This window comes from Phallusia mammillata, chromosome 4, assembly GCF_965637545.1.
Source record: "Phallusia mammillata chromosome 4, kaPhaMamm4.hap1.1, whole genome shotgun sequence".
NCBI classification, from domain to species: Eukaryota; Metazoa; Chordata; class Ascidiacea; order Phlebobranchia; family Ascidiidae; genus Phallusia; species Phallusia mammillata.
The window spans coordinates 23,160,403-23,181,398 of NC_137255.1; the positions used below are offsets into that span (position 1 = coordinate 23,160,403).

At 34.9% G+C, this 20,996-nt stretch overlaps 2 protein-coding genes across 4 annotated transcripts; one reads left to right on the top strand and one right to left on the bottom strand.

The window, feature by feature from the left end:
* Positions 1-885: 885 nt before the first annotated feature.
* LOC145223265 (FERM and PDZ domain-containing protein 2-like) lies at positions 886-14,311 on the top strand. The gene is made up of 13 exons (XM_080089659.1): positions 886-1,136; positions 1,412-1,557; positions 1,737-1,985; positions 2,756-2,835; positions 3,256-3,332; positions 3,469-3,638; positions 4,040-4,208; positions 4,406-4,526; positions 4,831-4,963; positions 12,503-12,706; positions 12,948-13,088; positions 13,376-13,446; positions 13,699-14,311. Exons 1-13 carry the CDS (start codon positions 1,001-1,003, stop codon positions 14,309-14,311), a joined length of 2,310 nt encoding a protein of 769 aa, XP_079945785.1. The 5' UTR covers positions 886-1,000.
* LOC145223264 (uncharacterized) lies at positions 5,242-12,197 on the bottom strand. Of its 3 annotated transcripts, XM_080089658.1 has the most exons (13): positions 11,934-12,197; positions 11,748-11,806; positions 11,004-11,224; positions 10,407-10,600; positions 9,455-9,828; positions 8,959-9,216; positions 8,147-8,424; positions 7,492-7,649; positions 7,116-7,229; positions 6,898-7,035; positions 6,367-6,513; positions 6,047-6,116; positions 5,242-5,821 (listed from the first exon to the last, which is right to left on the bottom strand). In XM_080089658.1, exons 3-13 carry the CDS (start codon positions 11,200-11,202, stop codon positions 5,706-5,708), a joined length of 2,046 nt encoding a protein of 681 aa, XP_079945784.1. In that variant the 5' UTR covers positions 11,203-11,224; positions 11,748-11,806; positions 11,934-12,197; the 3' UTR covers positions 5,242-5,705. The 3 variants fall into 3 exon arrangements, with proteins under 3 accessions (XP_079945784.1, XP_079945783.1, XP_079945782.1); XM_080089657.1 differs by lacking the exon at positions 11,934-12,197 and having other exon boundaries at positions 11,748-11,903; XM_080089656.1 differs by lacking the exons at positions 11,748-11,806; positions 11,934-12,197 and adding an exon at positions 11,591-11,610.
* Positions 14,312-20,996: the final 6,685 nt, after the last annotated feature.

A 20,996-nucleotide genomic window follows, 5' to 3' on the forward strand; every position in this document is an offset into this window, starting at 1 on the left:
AGGAAATGAGTAAGATTTCTTGTTTCATTACGAAAAGCAGAAAAACGGGAAATGTTTCTTTATTTGTTTTTTATACCTTTCTAATGGGCTACTCTAAAATACGCAATCTACGGCTATAAGGGTCAAGGTGAGGGATTGTAATACAAATAACTTTATAATTTAATTTAGATACCTTTTGGACCTAATTTTCTTAGTGTTAACATGTGGTACCATACAGTGCTTAGTACCACTTTCAACACATATGAGAATATTAAGTCCAAACTGGAAATCTAAAACTAAATTATAGTGTTATTTTTATTATAAACCTTTACCCAGACCCTAAAAGCCCTAACCATCAACATTTTATAGATTGCGTATTTTGGAGGAGCCCCTTTCTAACTCGTAAAAATCATTTGAATGTGATCTATTAGTGTTCTACATCGATTGTGTGTTGTGTCCAATACTGAAAAACAAGAAATGTTTTTTATTTGTTTATTTCCCGTCTTTTCTGTATTTTGACACAATCAGTGTCGGCTATTAGAACACTTTCGAATGGTTTTTAAGAGCTAAAACGGCAAAAAAACAAATAAAGAAACATTTTCTGCTTTTCGTATTTTAAAATCTTATGAAACAAGAAATTTTACTCTTTTCCTGTTTTTCTGGAATTATTTTTTCCCTCTTTTAGAAAACACAAATTTCCCTTGTTTCTGCTTTTCCTTTCTTTTCTGCTTTTAGTGTTGATTTCCTGCTTTTCCCGCTTTTCTGTTTTTCTGCTTTTAGTGTTACCCTCTACTATACTTGTTTTACGTATGTGTCTTGTCTTCAGTCCATTCTTTAGTTTTTATACATTAACATGATAAATTATTGGTGTAACCAGGGTCGTGAAGTAAAATAGCACGACATACAATAGCGTTTGTTTTTGCTTTCTTTTTGATGTTCATAGCGTTAGCCCTGTCCGTTAGTTGCGTTGCATTAATGCATTTGTTGCCGCTGTGCCCTGTGGACAAATATCAGATGAAGTATGCTACATTGTCTGGGGGCAAATTTGCATGAAATTCTGCAAGTGCGAGGACATCCTTTGAAAGAAAATGAGTTATGGGTTTTGTTAAGATCCATTTCTGAGGAATTGATCAGCTATCCGACAAGTTCCAAGCATAGTAAGTTTTGTAATATTTTTACTCTTATTAAATCTGTGTCTCTCAAACTTTTTTATCAGCTAAGAAAAAACGATTTTTGGGGGTGCCCTGTTAATTTGAATATGGAAAAAAAATTCATGAAATTTAAGGATAATACTTTTTAAAAATTCCTTTACATTATCTTTGGATGCACTGATTGAACCACTGTCTTGTTATGATAAAAAAATTGTTGGAATAATTAAACTATGAGACTTACAGCTATTTGACATGTATATAACTAGCGTAATCTATTTCAGATTTACAGACTGTGTGCTTCGTCTCACCAGAGCGAGCTGTTTGTCTCCCAAATGGCAAAATATCCATTGTATCAGAAGAAGCATATGAAAGTGAGCTGGCGAAAACCCTTTATACCCAGATGAAAGAAAATAGTCAATGGAAACCAGTAAGTTACTTAACTTTATGAAGATGTTTTACTTTATCAAATCGTTTTTATAGGTTTTCTATCCTAAAGGGGAAACTTTCTATTCTTGTCTGTATTTTTTTATTTTTCTGTCTGATGCTGGTTTCATTTGGTTAAGAAAGAGTGCTTCTATTTATTTTGAAAAATCTTTTTATTGTTAGAAATCATTTCAAGTGTACAGTTTTGGCTTGACAATTCTTTGGTGTGCCGAATATGGACTTAAACAGAATGAAATGATTGAATGGTCCAATGAACTTCATCAGTTAGTTTCCTTAATGTGCGATGAGATAAACCAAATCTGTTTGCAAGAAGTATATGATCACAGTCACAAGCATGAAAGTCCAACATCCATAAATGATGAAAAGATTATTACAGAACTCTGTGAATCCATTGTGGGCAGTATTTTGGAGGTATGCTACAAGTGGTGTATAATATCTATAATATGCAAAGAATACTGGAAAATCTAATAACACCATAACTCACATCAGTCACACATTAAGCTAATTTTCGATATACGGCGCAAAGAGCACAAATCCTATTGAAAATGGTAATTCTCAAAATATGCTGATGCTTTGGGTTATTATGGTTGGAGTTAGGTATTGTCATTAAAAATTCAATAAAAATAACCTTACAATTTGGTTCTTTGTAAAAAAATTTAAGAACTTTCTTCCCAACCCTACCCCTTGATAGCCACTAATTAAATTATTCCGCTCCTGTGCCACCTATCGAAAATTAGCAAAATGTGCTGCTGACACGTGTTATAGTGGAAGTAGCCATGTAAACACGGGTTTTATGTAAATCGTAGAGCCTAAATGGTTAACTTAGGGACAGAATGTATGAAAATGTGCAATATAACATGCTTATCAAAAATTATGCAATGTGGCTGAGATTAAAAAAAAAGTATTGCCAATTTGCCTTATTTTGTACCACTTATTATTTGACAGGCAACCTTTTTTTATCCTTTTTACTGTAACACAATCTGATTTTGTGAATAATATTCAATTCAATAGCAATTGAAACACAACACCAGGAAGGGCAGAGTTTAACGTGCTGATAAAATGAACTCACCTGATCTGTGTTCATATGATATCAAACCCTAATTTCATATCAAACAATATGATCTGTTATAGGTCACCTAAGACACTGTTCAAAACATATAACGATTGCCTTACGATTTCAGCTCAGTTCATTTTCTGAACTTCTTCACTTGGATGGAAGTGTTTCTGAATGCAGTAGGAGTCTTAATGATTCAGTATCAAGGTTTGTGTGTTGATTTCATTGAGATTGTTATTGTGTAAAAATTAATTTTGATGTTTTTTTTGGTCAGTGATTTTGCATTTATACAGTAAAACTAGGTTAAACCGGATGCGGTTAATCAGGATCTTTGCTTAATTCCGACAAAACTCAGGGTACAAGTGATTTGTAATGTGGTAAGGCTCAAACATATGACATCGGTTAATCTGGATTTTCATCTAATCTGGTCAAAATTTTTGATCTAAACGGATTAACCAAGGTTTACTGTAGTTTTCCACAGTGATACCGATTTGCATAGTAAATGCTTGTATGAAGGTTATGAATCTGTTTTGTTTTTATGTTTGATGATTTTTATCTGCTTTCTGAACAAAATTATTTTAAACATGACATAATGAAGGTGACTGATTTTCTTTTTATATTTCATAGTGTGGGTACTACTCCAAGCAGAGCTGCCCCATATTCCAAAATTGACACCAGCTCTACCTCAGACATGGAGAAATGTGGTAAATCAATTTTGTTTCCAACTAAATATGTTTTGAAACTTGATTTTAGTTATGAAAGATTTTATAACTTAACGATTATCACTGGCTGTAGTAAATGTAGTTAGAATATATTTAAGTAAAATGTGGAAACTTTTAGATGTAAAACCATCTGTGTCAGTATTGAAAAAGTCCAGTCCTAAAAAGCCATTCAGTGACCGAACCAACACACCATCATCAGATTTGCCTTTGAAGCCCAATGGAAAAGTGAAACTGAATAGCAGCATGTTAAGTAAATGTGAAGGTGAAATCAAGGAACTCAACATTCATGTAAGATTTTTTTTCTGTTTTCCATTTTTTAAATTGATATCTGGGTTTGATTTAAATTTGAGTAGGGGGTTTAATGTGTGATGTGGATTTTTCGTATTTGAAAGCAAAAAATAAATAGACCCTTGTGGTTGTTGGTGAAATAACAATCAGTCATGCAGCCCCCAATAACGAAATGGTTGTTCACCCCTGGACAAAATAGAATTATTTTTTTTTAGCTGTGTTATTCATTTATTTGTAAAACTTGCTTTAATGTATAAATGATTGCTAACCACTTATGTGATAAGTGTTTAAGAACTTTCCTTTATCCATTTTAAAGTTGAAGACTCATGTATTGTTGTGTGTGTATTGTTACAATTTAGAAAAGTCTATTTGTAAATTTTCATTTCTAAATGTTTATTCAGACTTCGGGATTTCCAAATGCTCAAACACATTTTTTAATCTCCTACCCTGACCGATCACAAGCTTCAGTCACATGTGGACAAGTTGGGATGGTTCAATTATTAAGATCTGCTCTCGACAGCTGGATCCATGATATTGATCAACAATATTTTGCACTGGCTTACTGGGAAGGCAAGTTGTTTGTTTTGTTAAATCCCTCAACATATCGTTTTCTACATATGCATTTCAAGTGTTTACTTGTCAACATAAAAATAAACAATTTTTTTTCTTGGCTGCATGATGTTTTTAACAAGCCTTTACTGACTTGAAGTTTGACTTTCAGTTTTATTTGGTAAAATATAATTAACAAAATCTGTGTTTTCTTGCAGATAGCGAATACCATTTTATACAGACCTTTGTTGAACTGCAAAACAGAGTAAAGCTGTGTGAGGGGAAGCAAGTATTTTACCTCAGAATCTTGTATTTTCCACCAAACACTAATAACATTGAGTAAGTAAATGAAACTATTGTTGATGCATTTGCAAGGATCTATTTCAATTTAAATTGGCAAACATAGCTTAGTCAACTGTATTTGCTACTATATGTTTTGTTGTCTTACAGAAAATTTTGTCTAAACCTTAAACATTTTTTTCTACGAACATGACTTTGATCATTTTATTTTTCATAATTTGAAGATCATGTAAAATTATAATTGGCCTTGTTATGTGGGTACAAAGTACTTGCCCCACCATGTCCAAGCAAGTCTGTTGTTATTTTGACCATCACTTGGTTTCAAGTATTGTCTATTGTGTAGTGCAAACATGTTGAGAGCTATGTACTTTCAACTTCGAGTGGATCTTCTTGACGAACGAATAACTTGCATATATGATGATGCCTTGTCCACTGCTGCTCTGGCGTTACAGCATGAGATTGGAGATTACAAACAAGTAAGAGATTTAATGTATTAAAGTCATTAAGTGTTTTCCTGGTTATGTAATAAAGTCATTTGGTGATTAGTGTTCTTGGGAATTGCTCTTTTTCCTTGGAGTATATAGTTCACTTCAATAGAAAACGTTTTTGGTTGAAATATATACTTTTCTTTGCTACTTGTTCTTTGTTCACCTGCAACTACTTTGAAAGGACCTATTGTGTGCTAAAACATGTTTTCAACATTTTTACCCAATATAATGTTAAGCTCATTAAATTTTCATCAAACAGACATCACTACATTTATAAATATTTAATTCCGCCAACTGCATTTGCAAAAACAACACATTCAAACTATGCACCTATGCAGTGAATACAACATCTTTCAAAAATGCAACCAATATAATCTTAAATAAACATTTTTAAAGCAGCCATTTTACTCATAGCACGCTTTTCAAAAACCATTAGAAATAAGGTAAAAAAACAAAACTGCTGGAGGTTGTAAGAAAAAAACGGTTTAATAATGACATAAAACATCACAAGGTTCAAGAAAATGCAGAAGAAATAGTATTATTAAGTCTCATGAAAAAGACATGACACAGCAACTTGTAAAAATGTGAATGAAATCATTCATAAAAACCCAAAACATTGAAATATTCCTTACATGCATATCAATCCCTAATTTGTATACTGTTGGCTTGTGAAGTTTTCAAGTTTATACAAAACTTAATAAAGCAAAATAATTTCAGCGGAAATGTTTCATCACATGGTAGCATAATTGAGAATCCCTTTATTAGTCACAAACTTCGAAGGTGGTGTTGCTTGCTTGAAGGAAACTCTTTTTATCAACTCTGGATCTGTCATGTTATGTCCTTGCTCTGTGGAATTTTATTGAATTAGTACATACTAGTTCTTGTAACAACTTAATGTATTGTGCGAATTGTCTATTTGTTGTTTTAATGAATTTTATGTAAGATAAATTTTGTTATGGATGTTAAAATTATCCTTTTGGTCATAACAAAATGGAATAAAACTACCAAGTCTCAATGCATTGAGGTGTCAAAACAGGCAATTTAGAGTTTTTTTTCCATTAAATTTTATACCTGTCATTTCTTCCATCCCATTTGGCTCCGAAGTCATAATGTCAGGGAGAAATATAGATTGATGCTTTACCTGTAAAACAATATTCACTTGGAAGAAGTTAAAACATATGTGCTTTGAATTATGGGAATGCTTGGGAGACCTGCTTGATTCAATATAACACCTTCAATAGGCCTGGCGTATCATGCCATTTAAACGAAATGTTTGTCAGTAAAAAAACTTTCAGAAAGTTAATTAAAAGCTTTGACCAACACCATAATAGAACTAACTGCTTTATCTACACAACATTGTACAGAAAATAATATACTACTGCGGCATTTACCTCCCATACAAAAAATGTGTTCATCTGCACTTGACCTTCATCAAGTACCAGTTGTACTTCAGCAGGAATGCTTTGTTTCATCAAAGTGATTCGAATATGTTTTCGAATGATGCACTCAGGATGCCACAGGTTTTCCCAGGGAACTTCCTACAGAACATTATTTTTTTGGCTTAAAATGTAGGGTTTAAATCATACTCTGGGCTGAAGTTAAACTAAAACTTCATGCTCCTTTGACATTTTTCCTATTACTATGAATTCGTGAATTAGTCAAATTCCCTGGAAATTGGTAAGATCAGTCATTATTAGCTGCATACTGGCACATTGTTTTGACCTACAAGGTCTCTCCAGTGCAGCTGGTGATGAGAGATCGGCCATATGAGCTAAACCCCTTGCGGCACTCCAGTTTGTTAAGAGCATCAAGCTGAAAAACTATGCCTACATTAGCTCATACAGATCTTTCATTGCAAGCAATGTACAATTACATTTATGGGTGTTGCAATAATTTAATTGTATGTTGTCGAAAGTGCTTACAATTTTGTTTGCATCCACGCTACATAGTGATCTATCTTGAGCTTCAATATACATTACAAGATTTCTTCCTTCTGGCATGATCACATTGAAGCAGCTGTCACTATATCGTAACCAGTGTGGCATTCCTTCAACAGCTTTCTGCAGAATATTGAAGCATTAGATATATACCAATCTATTGCTTTACTTTTTGTGGTTCTTGATACAGTAGTTGTTTTTACCTGTATCACATGAGGTAGGTCTTCGCATGCAAGAATGCTTACAAATTGGTTCTTTCTGGTGTCCATACTTTTGAAAATAAACACTGAAATTCGTTTATTCAGTGCTTCCACATTCTATGAAAAATATTTTTAATATTTTTAAAGTTTTTTAGATCTTATACTTCCCTTCATGCCTATGTACAAGTTCTGCTAGAGGTTTACATCACCAATTCTTGATACAACTTGAAAGCTAAAAATTAAGATTGGTTTTCTCTCCATCATTAACAAATGTGGAAACATGGTTTTGGGATTTTTTTACCATTAGAAAGTGTTGAAACTGTTTGTATTCACAATTAAACTTTTGGTTTGGCCACCAAATCGACCAAACTAAACTTACCTCTCCAGTACTAGCATGAAATGCACAAACATCTCCAAATGTGTCAAGTTTGAAAGTAACACTGTCAGCTGATCGAAAAACTTCACTTTCAAAATCTTGCCAGGTTTCATTGGTGTTTAGGTTTCGCCTCAATATCAGAATGTCATCTGTTTGAATATCTGCAAAGCCAACAATTTTGTTAAATACCCTTGTACTGAATTTTGACAAGCCTTGCTTTGCCTCATTTCAAGCAAGGTTGTTAAATGCCGTTTATATGTTTTTCTACAATCATAGTTGTCCCTTTACCCTTAATATCGCTCAGGGGTCAACAAACTTTTTTCACAGGGGTCAGATAATTTACAAGCCATGATGCAGCTTTCCCAAACTAGAACTCACAAGGCAGTTCAGACGTTCCAGCAAAGGGCCTGTCTTTCCACAATCTTAGTTGTATTTAGACGGTGCCGCTTTTAAATTGTAAAATTATGAAGAATGTATATTTATCTCATCTACCAACTAATGCTCCTATATTCTAATTGCATAATTTCTTGGTTGCATTGAGGTCGTAAATTCAAATCACACATTCTTAAAAAGTTGTCAGTTTTATCACATAATCTGGTTAATTGCAGAAAAAGCCTGGAAAATTGTTTATGCAATTGATCGGATTCATCTATATTACCTGAATTTTCCCTTCTTGTTGTTCTACCATCCTCTGCTATTTCAATTTTTTGCCCACTTACAGCAATGCATGTTGGTAACTTTACAGTCACTGGTTTATCCAGTTTTAAATCAGCAGGATCAATTCTAATGGCTGGTGAAATTGCCATCATGACTTGACCAGGTTCTTTGGTGTAATAATGATAAATCCTGTCCATTTTATGTGGAACTTGACCAACATCCAAAACAGATAGACGGAAAAGTGATTTTGCTTGAAGAGCATTTTTGGGGACTTCCAGACTGTAAATTGCAAAATATACAATTAAATCAGGTGTTGGAAACCACAGGGAGGTATGCCAACCTTCCCATGCAATGCGATTTTTCATGGCCCACATGTGGTTTTTGACTTTATATATAATTTTGATAGAATTACAATTTGATAGAATTAGAAGTATAAAAGACACAACCTACTGATACAAATCTGTCTCACTTTTGATCACTATTTAGATCAGACGACACTAACCGCTATTACAAAGTGTAAACAAAATTGGCATGTAGAAGCCATTATCATTTTGACATAACAAGCAAATTGCCATGCTGCTTTAAAAAGTTGCCAATCCCTGAATTAGATTATAACTTTCTGCACATATTTATCAATGTGTTGGTTAAAAAGTTAAGTAAGTTGTAAAGTGTTTCTTAGCCACTGCTTGACTTAAATTGTTGTTAATTTTGTTGGCCCCTGACTAGCCTAAACATTTGTGGCGTGAGTTCCTACACAGTAACAATTTTTAAACAGACATCAGTCTCCGAAAAACTTTTTTTTTACATTTTTACCTGCAACCAAAACATTTAATGGATCCACCCTCTGGACCAATCACTTTGGAAAAAGACTCAGTTCCTTTGGATTTATTGACAGCTGATCTGTAGTTGAGTGATGGAGGTTTTAGAGTTTTTAAACCAAACTGTGTTTCAGTGGTTTCATTCAGATCATCCACGGTGATGCCCATTGGTTGATTGGTGGGTTGAAATTCCTGACTTGTTGCTATGGTTACTGGGATTGGCTGTCTTGCAATTTGTGGTTGAGTTCTTGAACTGTCATAAAAATTGGTCATATTGTTTGTTTTCTTGTACAATCAGTAATAAGTTTATATTTTGCTACTTATGCTTGCTATAACAAAGAAACAGTTTTTGAAATGATTTTTAGGATCACAGCCATTTCCCCCCATGTCTGCCGTACCTTAAGGCTATGATCAGGCTCTGAATTGTTTGTGTTCTATTTTGTGGAAATGTATTGTAAAAAAATATTAAAAACAGTTTATAGTGAGCTTACATTGCTTCTTGTGGCATCTCGATTCGGACACTGTTTTGTCCTTCATCAGTATCATAGCTAAACAGGTGGTACTTTGGTTGTTGGTAGGTTTTTGTAACTTCTGGTTCAACAGCATGTCTTGGTTGCGTGGGAATAAACTGTTTTATAGCTGGCTGTGCTTGAGGTTGGGGTTGTACTTGTCTTGTGTTTATCACTGGCTGTTCCATGGGCTGTGGATCCATTATGGTGCTAACAAGAGTTCCATCTGGCTGTCTCCTGACCCTTGTTGCTATTTGTCCATCATTGTATGTGTCCTCAAGTATGCTACGTTCTGGGATGGCTATTGGAGGAACAATGATATTTCTTCGAGGACTTCTATGCATTGGCATATTGCTCTAGAAAAAAGCCATTAGCAATTGAAGAATGTGAAATCGATTACCACAAAATTGAAGATAAGGCATTTAATTGTGCCAAATAAGGGTGGTACAAGAAATTCAGACAGTGGACACAGGAGACAACAAAATATTTTTTACATTCGTAAATTTACATCTACAAATAGACTATGTAAGAAATTCAATGAAATGTTTATAAAAGATTGGCTAATTTTAGTTTGAAATTCTGGTTTGAGAAACTTTTGTGTTTTCGATTGGGGTGGAACTAAAGTGGTATAGAGTATGGTTCGGCAACCTTTTCTGCACTATGAACTGGTTTGAAACTGAAATTTTATTACACACTGACCATTATGAAACAACAAATGTTCAGTAACGAAAATTTGTACCAGCTCATAAGTTACTACCAATTCAATTTTTTTACTACTAAACTTACAGACCAGCTCCGGGCCTCAGCCTGGTGGTTGCCGACCACTGGTTTAGAGGGCAGCACAAAAAGTAGTTTGAGAACTTTAAAAATATCTTCAAACTATCCTCTATAAACAAGATAAACTTAACTCTGTAATTTAACTTCACTTTTTTACCTGCATTGGCATCCTGTAAGCTCGAGGTGATGTTTGGAGTCCTGTTGTTTGCATTGGTTGATGTTTGCGATAAGACAGAAGTGACATGTTCGTTCCCTCCTTGGGAAACATGTCTTGCTCTTGACCTGCTATTAATTGTGCTCTTGGCGATAAACCATAAACGCTGCTGTCATCTCTCAGAAGATTCTGTATGCCTTGAAAAACAATGAAATGGTAGAAATTGGAAAAGGTTTACTAAATTTTAAATTATCAACGACTTTAGTTTATCACTTTAGTTAAAAAAATTAATGCATGCTCCAATCTAGTGGTTATAAAACGGTGCACCGACGGGCATACTTGGCTACCCAGAAAATTAGCCGTATGTGTTCCAACATAGTAAAAAGTTAACTTACATAATGATTGTTGCAGTTTATAAATATTTTTTCTGTGTTCATATCAATGGTGCGCCCCCCAATTTTTTTATTCCATGTGCATCATGGGTTAAAATGTTTAAATAACGCTACTTTAAACCATGAGGTACCTAAATTGGTGTTTGAGTTGTATTGTGGTGTTCTACTTTTTATTTAAAATAAAAATAAATTAAACATAAACATTTACCTGGTTTCTGGCTAAGTGCTTCTCGTACTCTTGGGTCTCCATCTACCACCATTTCTTCGAGTTTACTGAATAACTGGAGGACATCTTTAATGTCGTTCGTTTCACGGGTTGCAATAGTGGGTGCTGCAGTTTCTTTCTGTTTAGCAGCAGCTTCTTTCTTTTTGTCGGCTTTCTTTTTTGACTTATCTGATTTTCCCATCTTTAGGGCACTTTGAACCTGTCTGTAAAAAAGTTATTGTTAGTATTTTTTACGTCGGAATCATGTGGTTACATGCTGAATAAAAGGCAGCTTATAACCTTTCACTACTTGGCCTAAAAACCATACAAAAAAAATATGCACAGTTATAAAAAATAATTTGTTTCGAAGCATGATAGCAAAATTAGTTGTAGTTGTATTTACCAAATTATTATTCCCAATTAAAAAAATAAATCTAAATTTGCTACAATTATTAAACAGACAGTATTGAATTTTTGTTCTTTGTGCATTAATAGCACCATCCATAATGCTCAATAAAGTTTCAAACTGCAGGCTACAACTAAAACCAATAAGTGCACCACAATTTTTCTTCTATGTTTAGTGAACTTACCTAAAGGCACTCATTTTATATCTACAACAAAAAATCAAAAACTTTTAACAAGGCAATAATCTTAAATTTTACTTTTTTTAAATAGTTATAACTAAATGACACAATTATACATTTTAAATAAAAAATTTACACGAAGATGTATCACCCTACAAGTTACCTTATATTTTTCTAACCCACACACAATTGTAGCAGCTTTCTGAAGTCAGGTCACCAATCCTAAATGCAAACAAAATTACACGTTTGTGTTGCGAAGCCAAAAAATACTTCTGGTTGCTAAGTGCTAAAGCCAACAATGACCCAAAACCCCTTACTGTATCCTTAATATAATAACTTGAGCCCTTACTTGTGCTCTGATGACATAAAATGTTGACATAGGTATTGTGTCGCTCCACCATGCTCTGTTGAGAGAAAGAGTCAATTCTATTGTTTAAATGTTTTGATTAATATCGACTACCAGCTTCACCGTCTGGTCGGCATTTCTCCAATGTTTACTTTACCCCTATTGTTTTCTTAAACCTGTGATGGGTGCTGAAAGTGTTTGGATTACTAATCAGTGGACTATTTTGTTGTTGTGTGATTGTTTAAAACATTCTTAATGATGAACTTAATGATGTGATCTTTTTAAGGTTCATAGTTTTTGGCTTTGAAGCAGAGTGTGGGCTATTTTGTTGTAGTGTAATTGTACAAAATGTTACCTTAATTTGCCAGCAGTGACATTCCAAGATTCTTAGTATTATTTTTATTTAAAAAAGATGATACATTGTGGTAGTTTATGTGCATTAAAAAACCTTTTGAAAAATGATTAGTTTTGTTACTATTATGTAAATTATTATGTCACACAAACTTCTTTTGAGAAATAGTCATCTATGTTTGTCTGTCTCATTTCCCAAATTAAATTTGGCCTATTTTTAGGAGTACAAGAATGAATATTTCAAGATGGATGAGTTCGTTCCATCCAATGTCGTCGCACAACTTGGTACAGCTCATGTGCGCCAGCAAGTGATAAAACTGCACAGACAACTTGCGGGCATTGGCCAGAAAGAGGCTCAAGTTCTGTTCCTCAGAAGGTGTTCAAACCTTGAAGAATATGGAACTAACTTCCATAAAACCTTTCGGGTATTTTTTTTTCTTTACAAGCCAAACTAACTAATGTTAACTTGGTCTGGTGTAAATTTAATGTAAGACAGTTTGAAGCTTCATTAGCTTTTATATTTGAGAACCAACAAAGTCCTATTGTTATTATTTTTGTGTTCACATTTATTGTCTGATCTATTTTTTAATTTTTGTCTGATCGTAGTGTGAAAAATAATAAGTCATGATGGTCACTCTGATAATCAGGAAAATTTAAATATTACAGTTAAAGTCGTGCAAAAGTGAAAATGCTACATGGCTGGGCGTCGGCCCGAGAGGAATTTCGGTTTTTGATCTCAAGAGCAACAACTCTCGCATGAAGCGACATTTTCTGAAATGGACTGATCTCAAGAAAATGAACTGCAAGGTAATGATGCAAATTTAACATTTCTATCCGAGATACTTCATGCAAAAATAAATTGTTTATTACTGTATAGCCCTCCTGTATCCCCTAGTGATCTACGATGGATACATTTTGAAAGTATATTTAACATGAGAATTTCTAATTACATTGCGACTGTGTTTTAAGTAACTTTTTTTTAGCATTAATCGAGTGAAAATTACACAACCATGCAGCTAGTTCTTTATAAATAAAAAAGCTTAAGAAACACGGCATTAAGGTTTGTGTATCAAGCAGAGGTATTTCTTTTTCAGAATCGAAAACTCACTTTCTGTGTCATGAATCCTGATGTAAAACTGAAATTTTATCAGAAAGTTCAACAAAGGTGAGTTGTTTTTAATTTTCATTTCAATTTTTTTTAAACCAAATTGAATCAACACATTCTGTCCGAATCAGAGCTTTCCAGTCCTTATACTTCACTGTTTTACGTTTGCACAATTTTTTGTAATAAGTTGTCATTTTGCCCCAAAATGTAATCTATTGTACTGCACACTCCACCCATCTAATTCTACAAAGGCCTAGAGGTTGGCACTATCACTCACATTAAGCCGTTGTCAAAACCAAGCCTTTGTTGCAGGGCCAACTACCTACTGACAGTGATTGGCAAGCTTCATCAGTTCTACAGCATACAGAAACCAAATCTCAAGGTCTCATCATTGGGTCTTTTTGATGACATGACAAGATTATCATCCTCTACAAACCCATCTCCATCGAGAAAATCATCCTTAGACACAACACTGAAACCTCCCAGGTCTCCCCTACAAGCATGCTTTACAAACAGTTCCATTGACCAAACCAAACAGGGAAAACAGCCAAAGGCAATCACTATCGATAGTTTTTCATCAAGCACACCAAGCATTGATACAACTGCTGTTAGAAAATCAAGTTTAAAATCCCAGTCAACCACAGTCAGTGGTCAAAATGCCACTGAAAAGCATCAGCCTTCCTCACAAGGATTGTCCACTCCAAGTCATTTTGTTCGCAATTTCCGAACCATCAGAAGACCATCTTCTGCATCCTCCAGCTCCTCTGCTTCCAGGAGGAGACAGAGGATCGCAACATCCACCCCAGGGCTGTCTGATGCCCGAAGTACATGGTCTGTTCCGAATGATGAATATATTTCTCCAGTTACACGAGCAAACAAGCGTAATATTGAAGTTACAAGTAAGTTTTGGTTTATGTTTACATAATACCATTGTTTGATTTAGTATGTTACAGACAAAATGTTACAGACTATCAAATACTTTTTAAATGGATTTTAAAGTGTTGCATATCATTTTTGTCTTTGTTGGGTGATGACTAAAGAGTAATAGCACATGTTATTAAAAAAGTGCATCTGCAATCATGTAATGGGTAAAAGAAATTAAAAAATTGATCAAACAATTAAAATAATGCTTACTTTACAAACTTTCCAATGCTAAGTGTAATAATTGTTCTCACATTGTAAGGTATCAACCAGGGTGCTTTATTTCAAGGTTCAGAGAGTGGATCATTTCATGAACAACTTCCAAAATCTTCGGAGGTAAGTGTTTAAAAGGTCTTAGGGTCAAAAGCATAAGACAACAGCATGTTTACTGTAAGTAACTATCATGAAAATTTTTACTCATTACATGAAGCTGCCCAATGGCATATAGTGGTAGAACCAGGAGTATGTGTGTCTGGTCAACATACTTTAACCTCTTGACTTTTTGTGTTGGGTTGAGATACTTTGTTTGCAATTAAAATCATAAGCTAAAACTAAGCTAATTGTGTAGGAAAGTGAATTGGATCCTCATGATGATTCCATCCACCAAGCAGCAAGGAACTACTACCGAACTTCTCTCTCATCAAGCACAGATGTGTCACAAAACTGTGAAAGTCTAAACAGCAGTATTCCTTCCACATCAAGGTTAATTTTTACATGATAGAATAAAAATTAATGTACACATGCCCTTTTTTGTTCTGTTTCTTATTTTTTTTTACTTGGTTTCATAACATTATATTTTACACACACAAAAATTTCCTTTTGTCATTTTTAAGCAGGCACCATTATTTCAATATTGTTCAATATTATGGCGAGTGGTCTCAAATTATTATGATACACTTTTGATAATTTTTTTCACTTTGCTATGTTTGTTTTCCAGTGCAAAATATAAAGCAACTGAGGTGGAGCACATTTATGATGATGTGGCAGGTATTTTGTGCAGAAATTACATTAAAATAATGATTTTTAAATATGATCATTGTTAGAAAAAAATAGATATATTAGCATCAGGTGTAGTGCCTTGAATATTTGTAGAAAGTATTTTTTTACCAAGGTAATGCTGGTTACAGAATTTATAGTCTGATACTTTTGCATTAGAGGTTTGATATTTTTTTACATCGTGATACATTTTTTTAGATGATCAACCTTCATCATCATGTCATTCAAATTCCTTCAGGTGAGATTTCATGCATATGTTCTTACATCATCGCACAATAAATTGTCCATTCAAGGAAATACCTTTTGAGATTGTACTAATTATGGGTCCCCTTCCCTGAAGGGGACACATATTGATTTTACTCAAATTGTTTTGTTTTTTTTTTCTCCCCAAAGTTTGTCCGACTCGTTTTTCCATCAAATCCTTGATGGATTTCGATGAAATTTACACAGATGGTAGATATAGTTATGTAGATGTGCATCCCACTTTGTTTTTGTTGATAACCCCAGTATTTACCCCGCTAGCCCCCTTTTACCCCAAAGTTTGTCCGACTCGTTTTGCCATCAAATGTTTAATGAATTTAGATGAAACTTACACAGATGGTAGGTATAGTTATGTAGATGTGCATCCCACTTTGTTTGTGTTGATAACCCCACTATTTACCCCGCTAGCCCCCTAAAATGGTTTTTTTCACCCAAAGTTTGTCCGACTCGTTATTTCATCAAATGTTTAATGGATTTGGGTGAAATTTGCACAGATGGTAGATGTAGTTATGTAGATGTGCATCCCACTTTGTTTTTGTTGATAACCCCAGTATTTACCCCGCTAGCCCCCTAAAATGGGTATTTTTTCCCCGAAGTTTGTCTGACTCGTTTTTCCATCAAAAGTTTGATGGATTTGGGTGAAATTTACACAGATGGTAGATGTAGTTATGTAGATGTGCTTACCACTTTGTTTGTGTTGATAACCCCAGTATTTACCCGGCTAGCCCCCTAAAATGGGTATTTCCCCCCGAAGTTTGTCCGACTTGTTTTGCCATCAAATGGTTGATGGATGTGGCTGAAACTTATACAGATGGTAGATGTAGTTATGTAGATGTGCATCCCCCTTTTCTGTCCGAATAACCGTAGTATTTACCCCGCTAGCCCCCTAAAAGGGGTGAATTTGTAAACAATGTCAGAATTGGCTAAAATTGGAATAGTTTGTAGAGTATACCATTTATAGGTGTCAATTGTTGTGTTCAACCCTGTAGCCCTAACATTTACCCCATAAGCCCCCAAAGTGTAAAACGTATTTGCATGTTACTGGGCACCACAAACAAAAGATTTCTTTGGCACAATAGTGTTACAAGAGCAACCAGTTGTATGTTACTCATTTGTGACTTTGTGGGTTGCTTGGTGGACGTTTTTGTGCCATTGCAGTTCGGGGGTTGTTAACAGCCCTTTGACATAAGAAACATTTGCTCAAAACACCTCTAGTGGTCGAAATTTTTAACATTGGCGGTTTAGGCTGAAATTTTGCAGTACTATTGATTGAGTCATTGAGGTTTCCTATTTTTTTAGTTTGTGTGTCGGACCCCATTAGTTAACCTACTAGCCCCCTAAAATGGGTCAGTTTTTTTTTTAATTGTTATTTATTGAATTGCATTATTTTCAACTTTGCATGTATGGGGACCCATGAGTTTTTGCCTGCAGAAACAACCAAGGTTATAAAAGACGATGGCTAATATGGGACCCAATACAAAATACGCATAGGAAATATATTTATGTTTTAAAATTGATCATAGTGTATATGCAAGGGCAATATGTGCTAAGCCACCCTTCTACTTATTAAACATTGTTTTACAGTTCAACAGGAATCACATTTTACCACTCTGACTCTTCTTCATAAATCATGTATGGAGTATTTTGCTGTCACAATTGTTGTTTGATGATGTTACCTTATATTACCTGACTGTGAAACTTAAGTGTTGTTTGCTGTGTCTGGTAGTGTGTGAGTTTATACAGCGCATTGACTACTGTGAGATCAGTATTTTGTAGTTCATTATTATTATCTATTTACCTGCATTACAAATGGTTGCTTTTAATGGAATAGTAAAATTATGCATGGAACATTTATGAAAACTGTGCCTATGCATTGTACGGAAGAATTTTTACTTATACCTACAACTCCTTTACCTACACAACCTTTTTGAGACAACATGACTTGTGTACAATCATAATTTCTAAACTGTGCCATTGTATCCACTAGAACAGTGCTTTTCAACCGGGTGTATTGTACACCCCAGGGTGTACCATAATTTTTAAAGGGTGTATCACTTTGATGGGGTGTACTGGGGTGTACCAGATACAAAACATAATATACCTATGACCAGGTATCACAATATGCAAGTTTCAGTTTCAGAACAGACTGACTGTAAGTACAATACAAGGCACAACATGCATCTCAAGTGTTCATAGATTTTAAGTTACAAAACTCTATTTGAGACATCATAATTTAATATTTCACTTGATACCTTTCAGATGTAGAAAGTGAATTATGGATTATGGCTTGTTGTTATTGCGCTCATCATCATTTCTGTTAGGATCACAGATTCAGTGTGTTACAGGGTTGAATACTTTTTTACTGGGGGTGTACAAATTTTGTGTAAATGTTAAAAGGGTGTACCGTTTCAAAAAAGGTTGACAAGCACTGCACTAGAATCAGCACGAACTGTGATAATGTGTTATATTTCAAAATGTCTTGTGTGTATAATATTTATGTACTGAACAGAAAAGAAATACAGCATATATTTTCAATATCTGTTGTTTTATGAAACAGTGACTAAAATATAGACGAATCAGATCATTGGTCTTAGGGACAAGCCTGATATGTTTCGTAACCTTTGTTAGAAAAAAAAAAAAAAAACAATGGCAGATTTATTTACTACAGAACAAACATTAATTCAGGAAGTCGAACCGCTAATTACTATTTACTAAAAACCCGAACCGCTAATCAAGGATGGCAGTACGGTACGTATTGCATTGACCGTACCTCGTTACGTAGAGCATACCGTAGCCTACCGTACGTTACCGGGCCGTATAGGTTTTCTGGTTAAATCCTATTAAACATTTTGCCCATGTATCCCGGGGATGATAAACTAATTTAGGCGTTTTTTATTGCTAAATATATGTAGGTTTTTGAAGACCGGTCCGCGACAAAATTTTAGTTTCAAAACCGGTTCGCAGTGCAAAAAAGGTTGCCGACCCCTGCCGTACCGTACTTGAGGTACGGTACGCACTACGCAAAATCGTACCTTGGAATAAACCAATCGGGAATCGGGATTAGGTTGGATACATTTTATGACATGCAGATGCACGTAAAGGAGAGGTGTCTAAACTCTAAACAAGCTGCCCCACTACAACCAGCTTATTCGAAATGAAAGGTTCATGTGTTTTCTACGATGGGCTCGTGCAGCGACAGTTTGTAATTCTCAACAGCATGTTTCTTAAAATCATTGCTGCGAAAGAGACAACAGCACTAGCTAGCTTTTTAACCATCCTGAGAATCAATTGCAAATGCCGAGTTAATCTCTTGTCATGTGCGCGTTATAAAAATACGCCTACAGTGCGTGTAGACCAGTGGTTCCCAACCTTTTTTTAACGCGACCCAAATACATACCAACATTTTGTTTAGTGGTTTCTCGCGACCCATGGTCATGCTATTTTAGTTGTATTTTGTCTGTAAATTATAGGAAAGCTTTTTGAAAATTTAAGAACACTATGCACGGACTTGAAAAGTAGTTTAATCATAAACATTACTGCCAAGGTAGTGGTGTATATAGAATACATCGTGTAGACCAGGGGCGTGCAACTGTTTAATACAGTGGGCCACAACTTACTGTTAAAATAATGGTGGGCCAGACAATAAAGCAACACATACAACAGTTTATTTAATAGCAAAGCGCACACAATCAAGTTACTCTTTGATCAATGGGATATCTGTTAACCTTTTTGGAGAATAAATCTCAATATATTTACTGCACCTATAAATCATGTTATTGAATCTTTGCTAGAAAGGCATACTTAAAGAAAGCATTTCATAATGCACACTATGATGCAACAAAGGGAATATTTCGTCACAGTGGAAAACCTTATCACGGTGTGACGTGGTACAAAGTCAAAAATACCAGTGATGGTGTACAAATAGCGACATTCCATACTCTAATAGTAATAAGCATTCATGATTGATAGATTACTTTGAAGTCTGCGCGGGCCACGAAAACAGGTGCCGCGGGCCGGACACTGGCCCGCGGGCCGTATGTTGCACGCCTCTGGTGTAGACGTTTCGACAATCTGTACTGATGTACTGATGATGACAACAGAGATTGTCGAAACGTCTACACCAGTGGTTCCCTAGGGAGGAATTTTATGAATTCAGGGGAGGAATTTCATAAAAACTGTAAAAAAAAATTCTGTTGGAAATGTAACAGAATATTTTTGCATATACATTAGGGATATGCATTATAATTTGGATCCGGTTCACATTTGAAACCGGTTGGTTGTAAAGGGTTCTGAAATAGACATCTAATTATAAAGTCTTCTTGTATATACGGCCGCATGCTACATTTCAGGCACTTAAATTAATTAATTATTGTCATAACAAAGTCCATTGTTTTAACATTTTTGTTTTTGGCACTCTGGCTGATGCTTAGTTGCTTAAAAACTGAACAGTCGACAGTTAGTAAACAGTATGTGTAATGAAACTAGATTCTTAGTTGCATATCATTGTTTGTGTAGATTTTAGTTGTAGCCTAAGTTTTAGTCAACTACCAGTATTTAAAAGAGACGAGTAGTATAAAAAGAACTGTGCCGCCATTACAACTACTTTCAGAGCGCAAGCGAGAGGAAATTTCGCATTGAGTAGTAATGTGAAATAAATTGATATTTTAAATTGCTAAAATTTTGTATGTTATATTTGTTTTTCATCTTATGGGGAGGAATGAATAGTTCGGAAATTGGCAAAGGGAGGAATGTAACAAAAAAGGTTGGGAACCACTGGTCTACACGATGTATTCTATATACACCACTACCTTGGCAGTAATGTTTATGATTAAACTATTTTTGAAAATTACTACGCCAGTTTAGCAAATAAATAACGTTATAACGAGCAAACACTGTTGTTTTTTACGACCAAACATTTCCATTTAGCCCGAACTTGGAGCTGAATCGAAGCAATATTAGCCAGACAACGCTCAACTGTGAGCTAACACATCACTTTATGACGTCACAAACAGTTTTAATCATTATCACCACACGTTGAAGTTATTATTGGGCAACAATTTAAAACCCTGGGAAATATAAAAACAACGCTACGAGGCGTCAAAAAGAAGATGCTCTAATTGTCACTAAAACAAGCGACCCAACAGAATATTCAGGCGACCCAACTTTGGGTCGCGACCCATAGGTTGGGAAACACTGGTGTAGACCAAACCGGAACAAAACCCGAACCCGAAAATATATTTTTTTTGAACCTGAACCGAACCCGAACCCTTATAAACAAAACACAGTGAACCCGAACCGAACCTGAACCCATATGACAATTGACAAGCGGTTCGACTCCCTGCATTAAATATAAAGACTTGTATCTAAAATATGGGCACCACCATGGGCGCCGGCAGAAAATTTTGCAAGAGGGTGCAAATTTTGGCTGATAC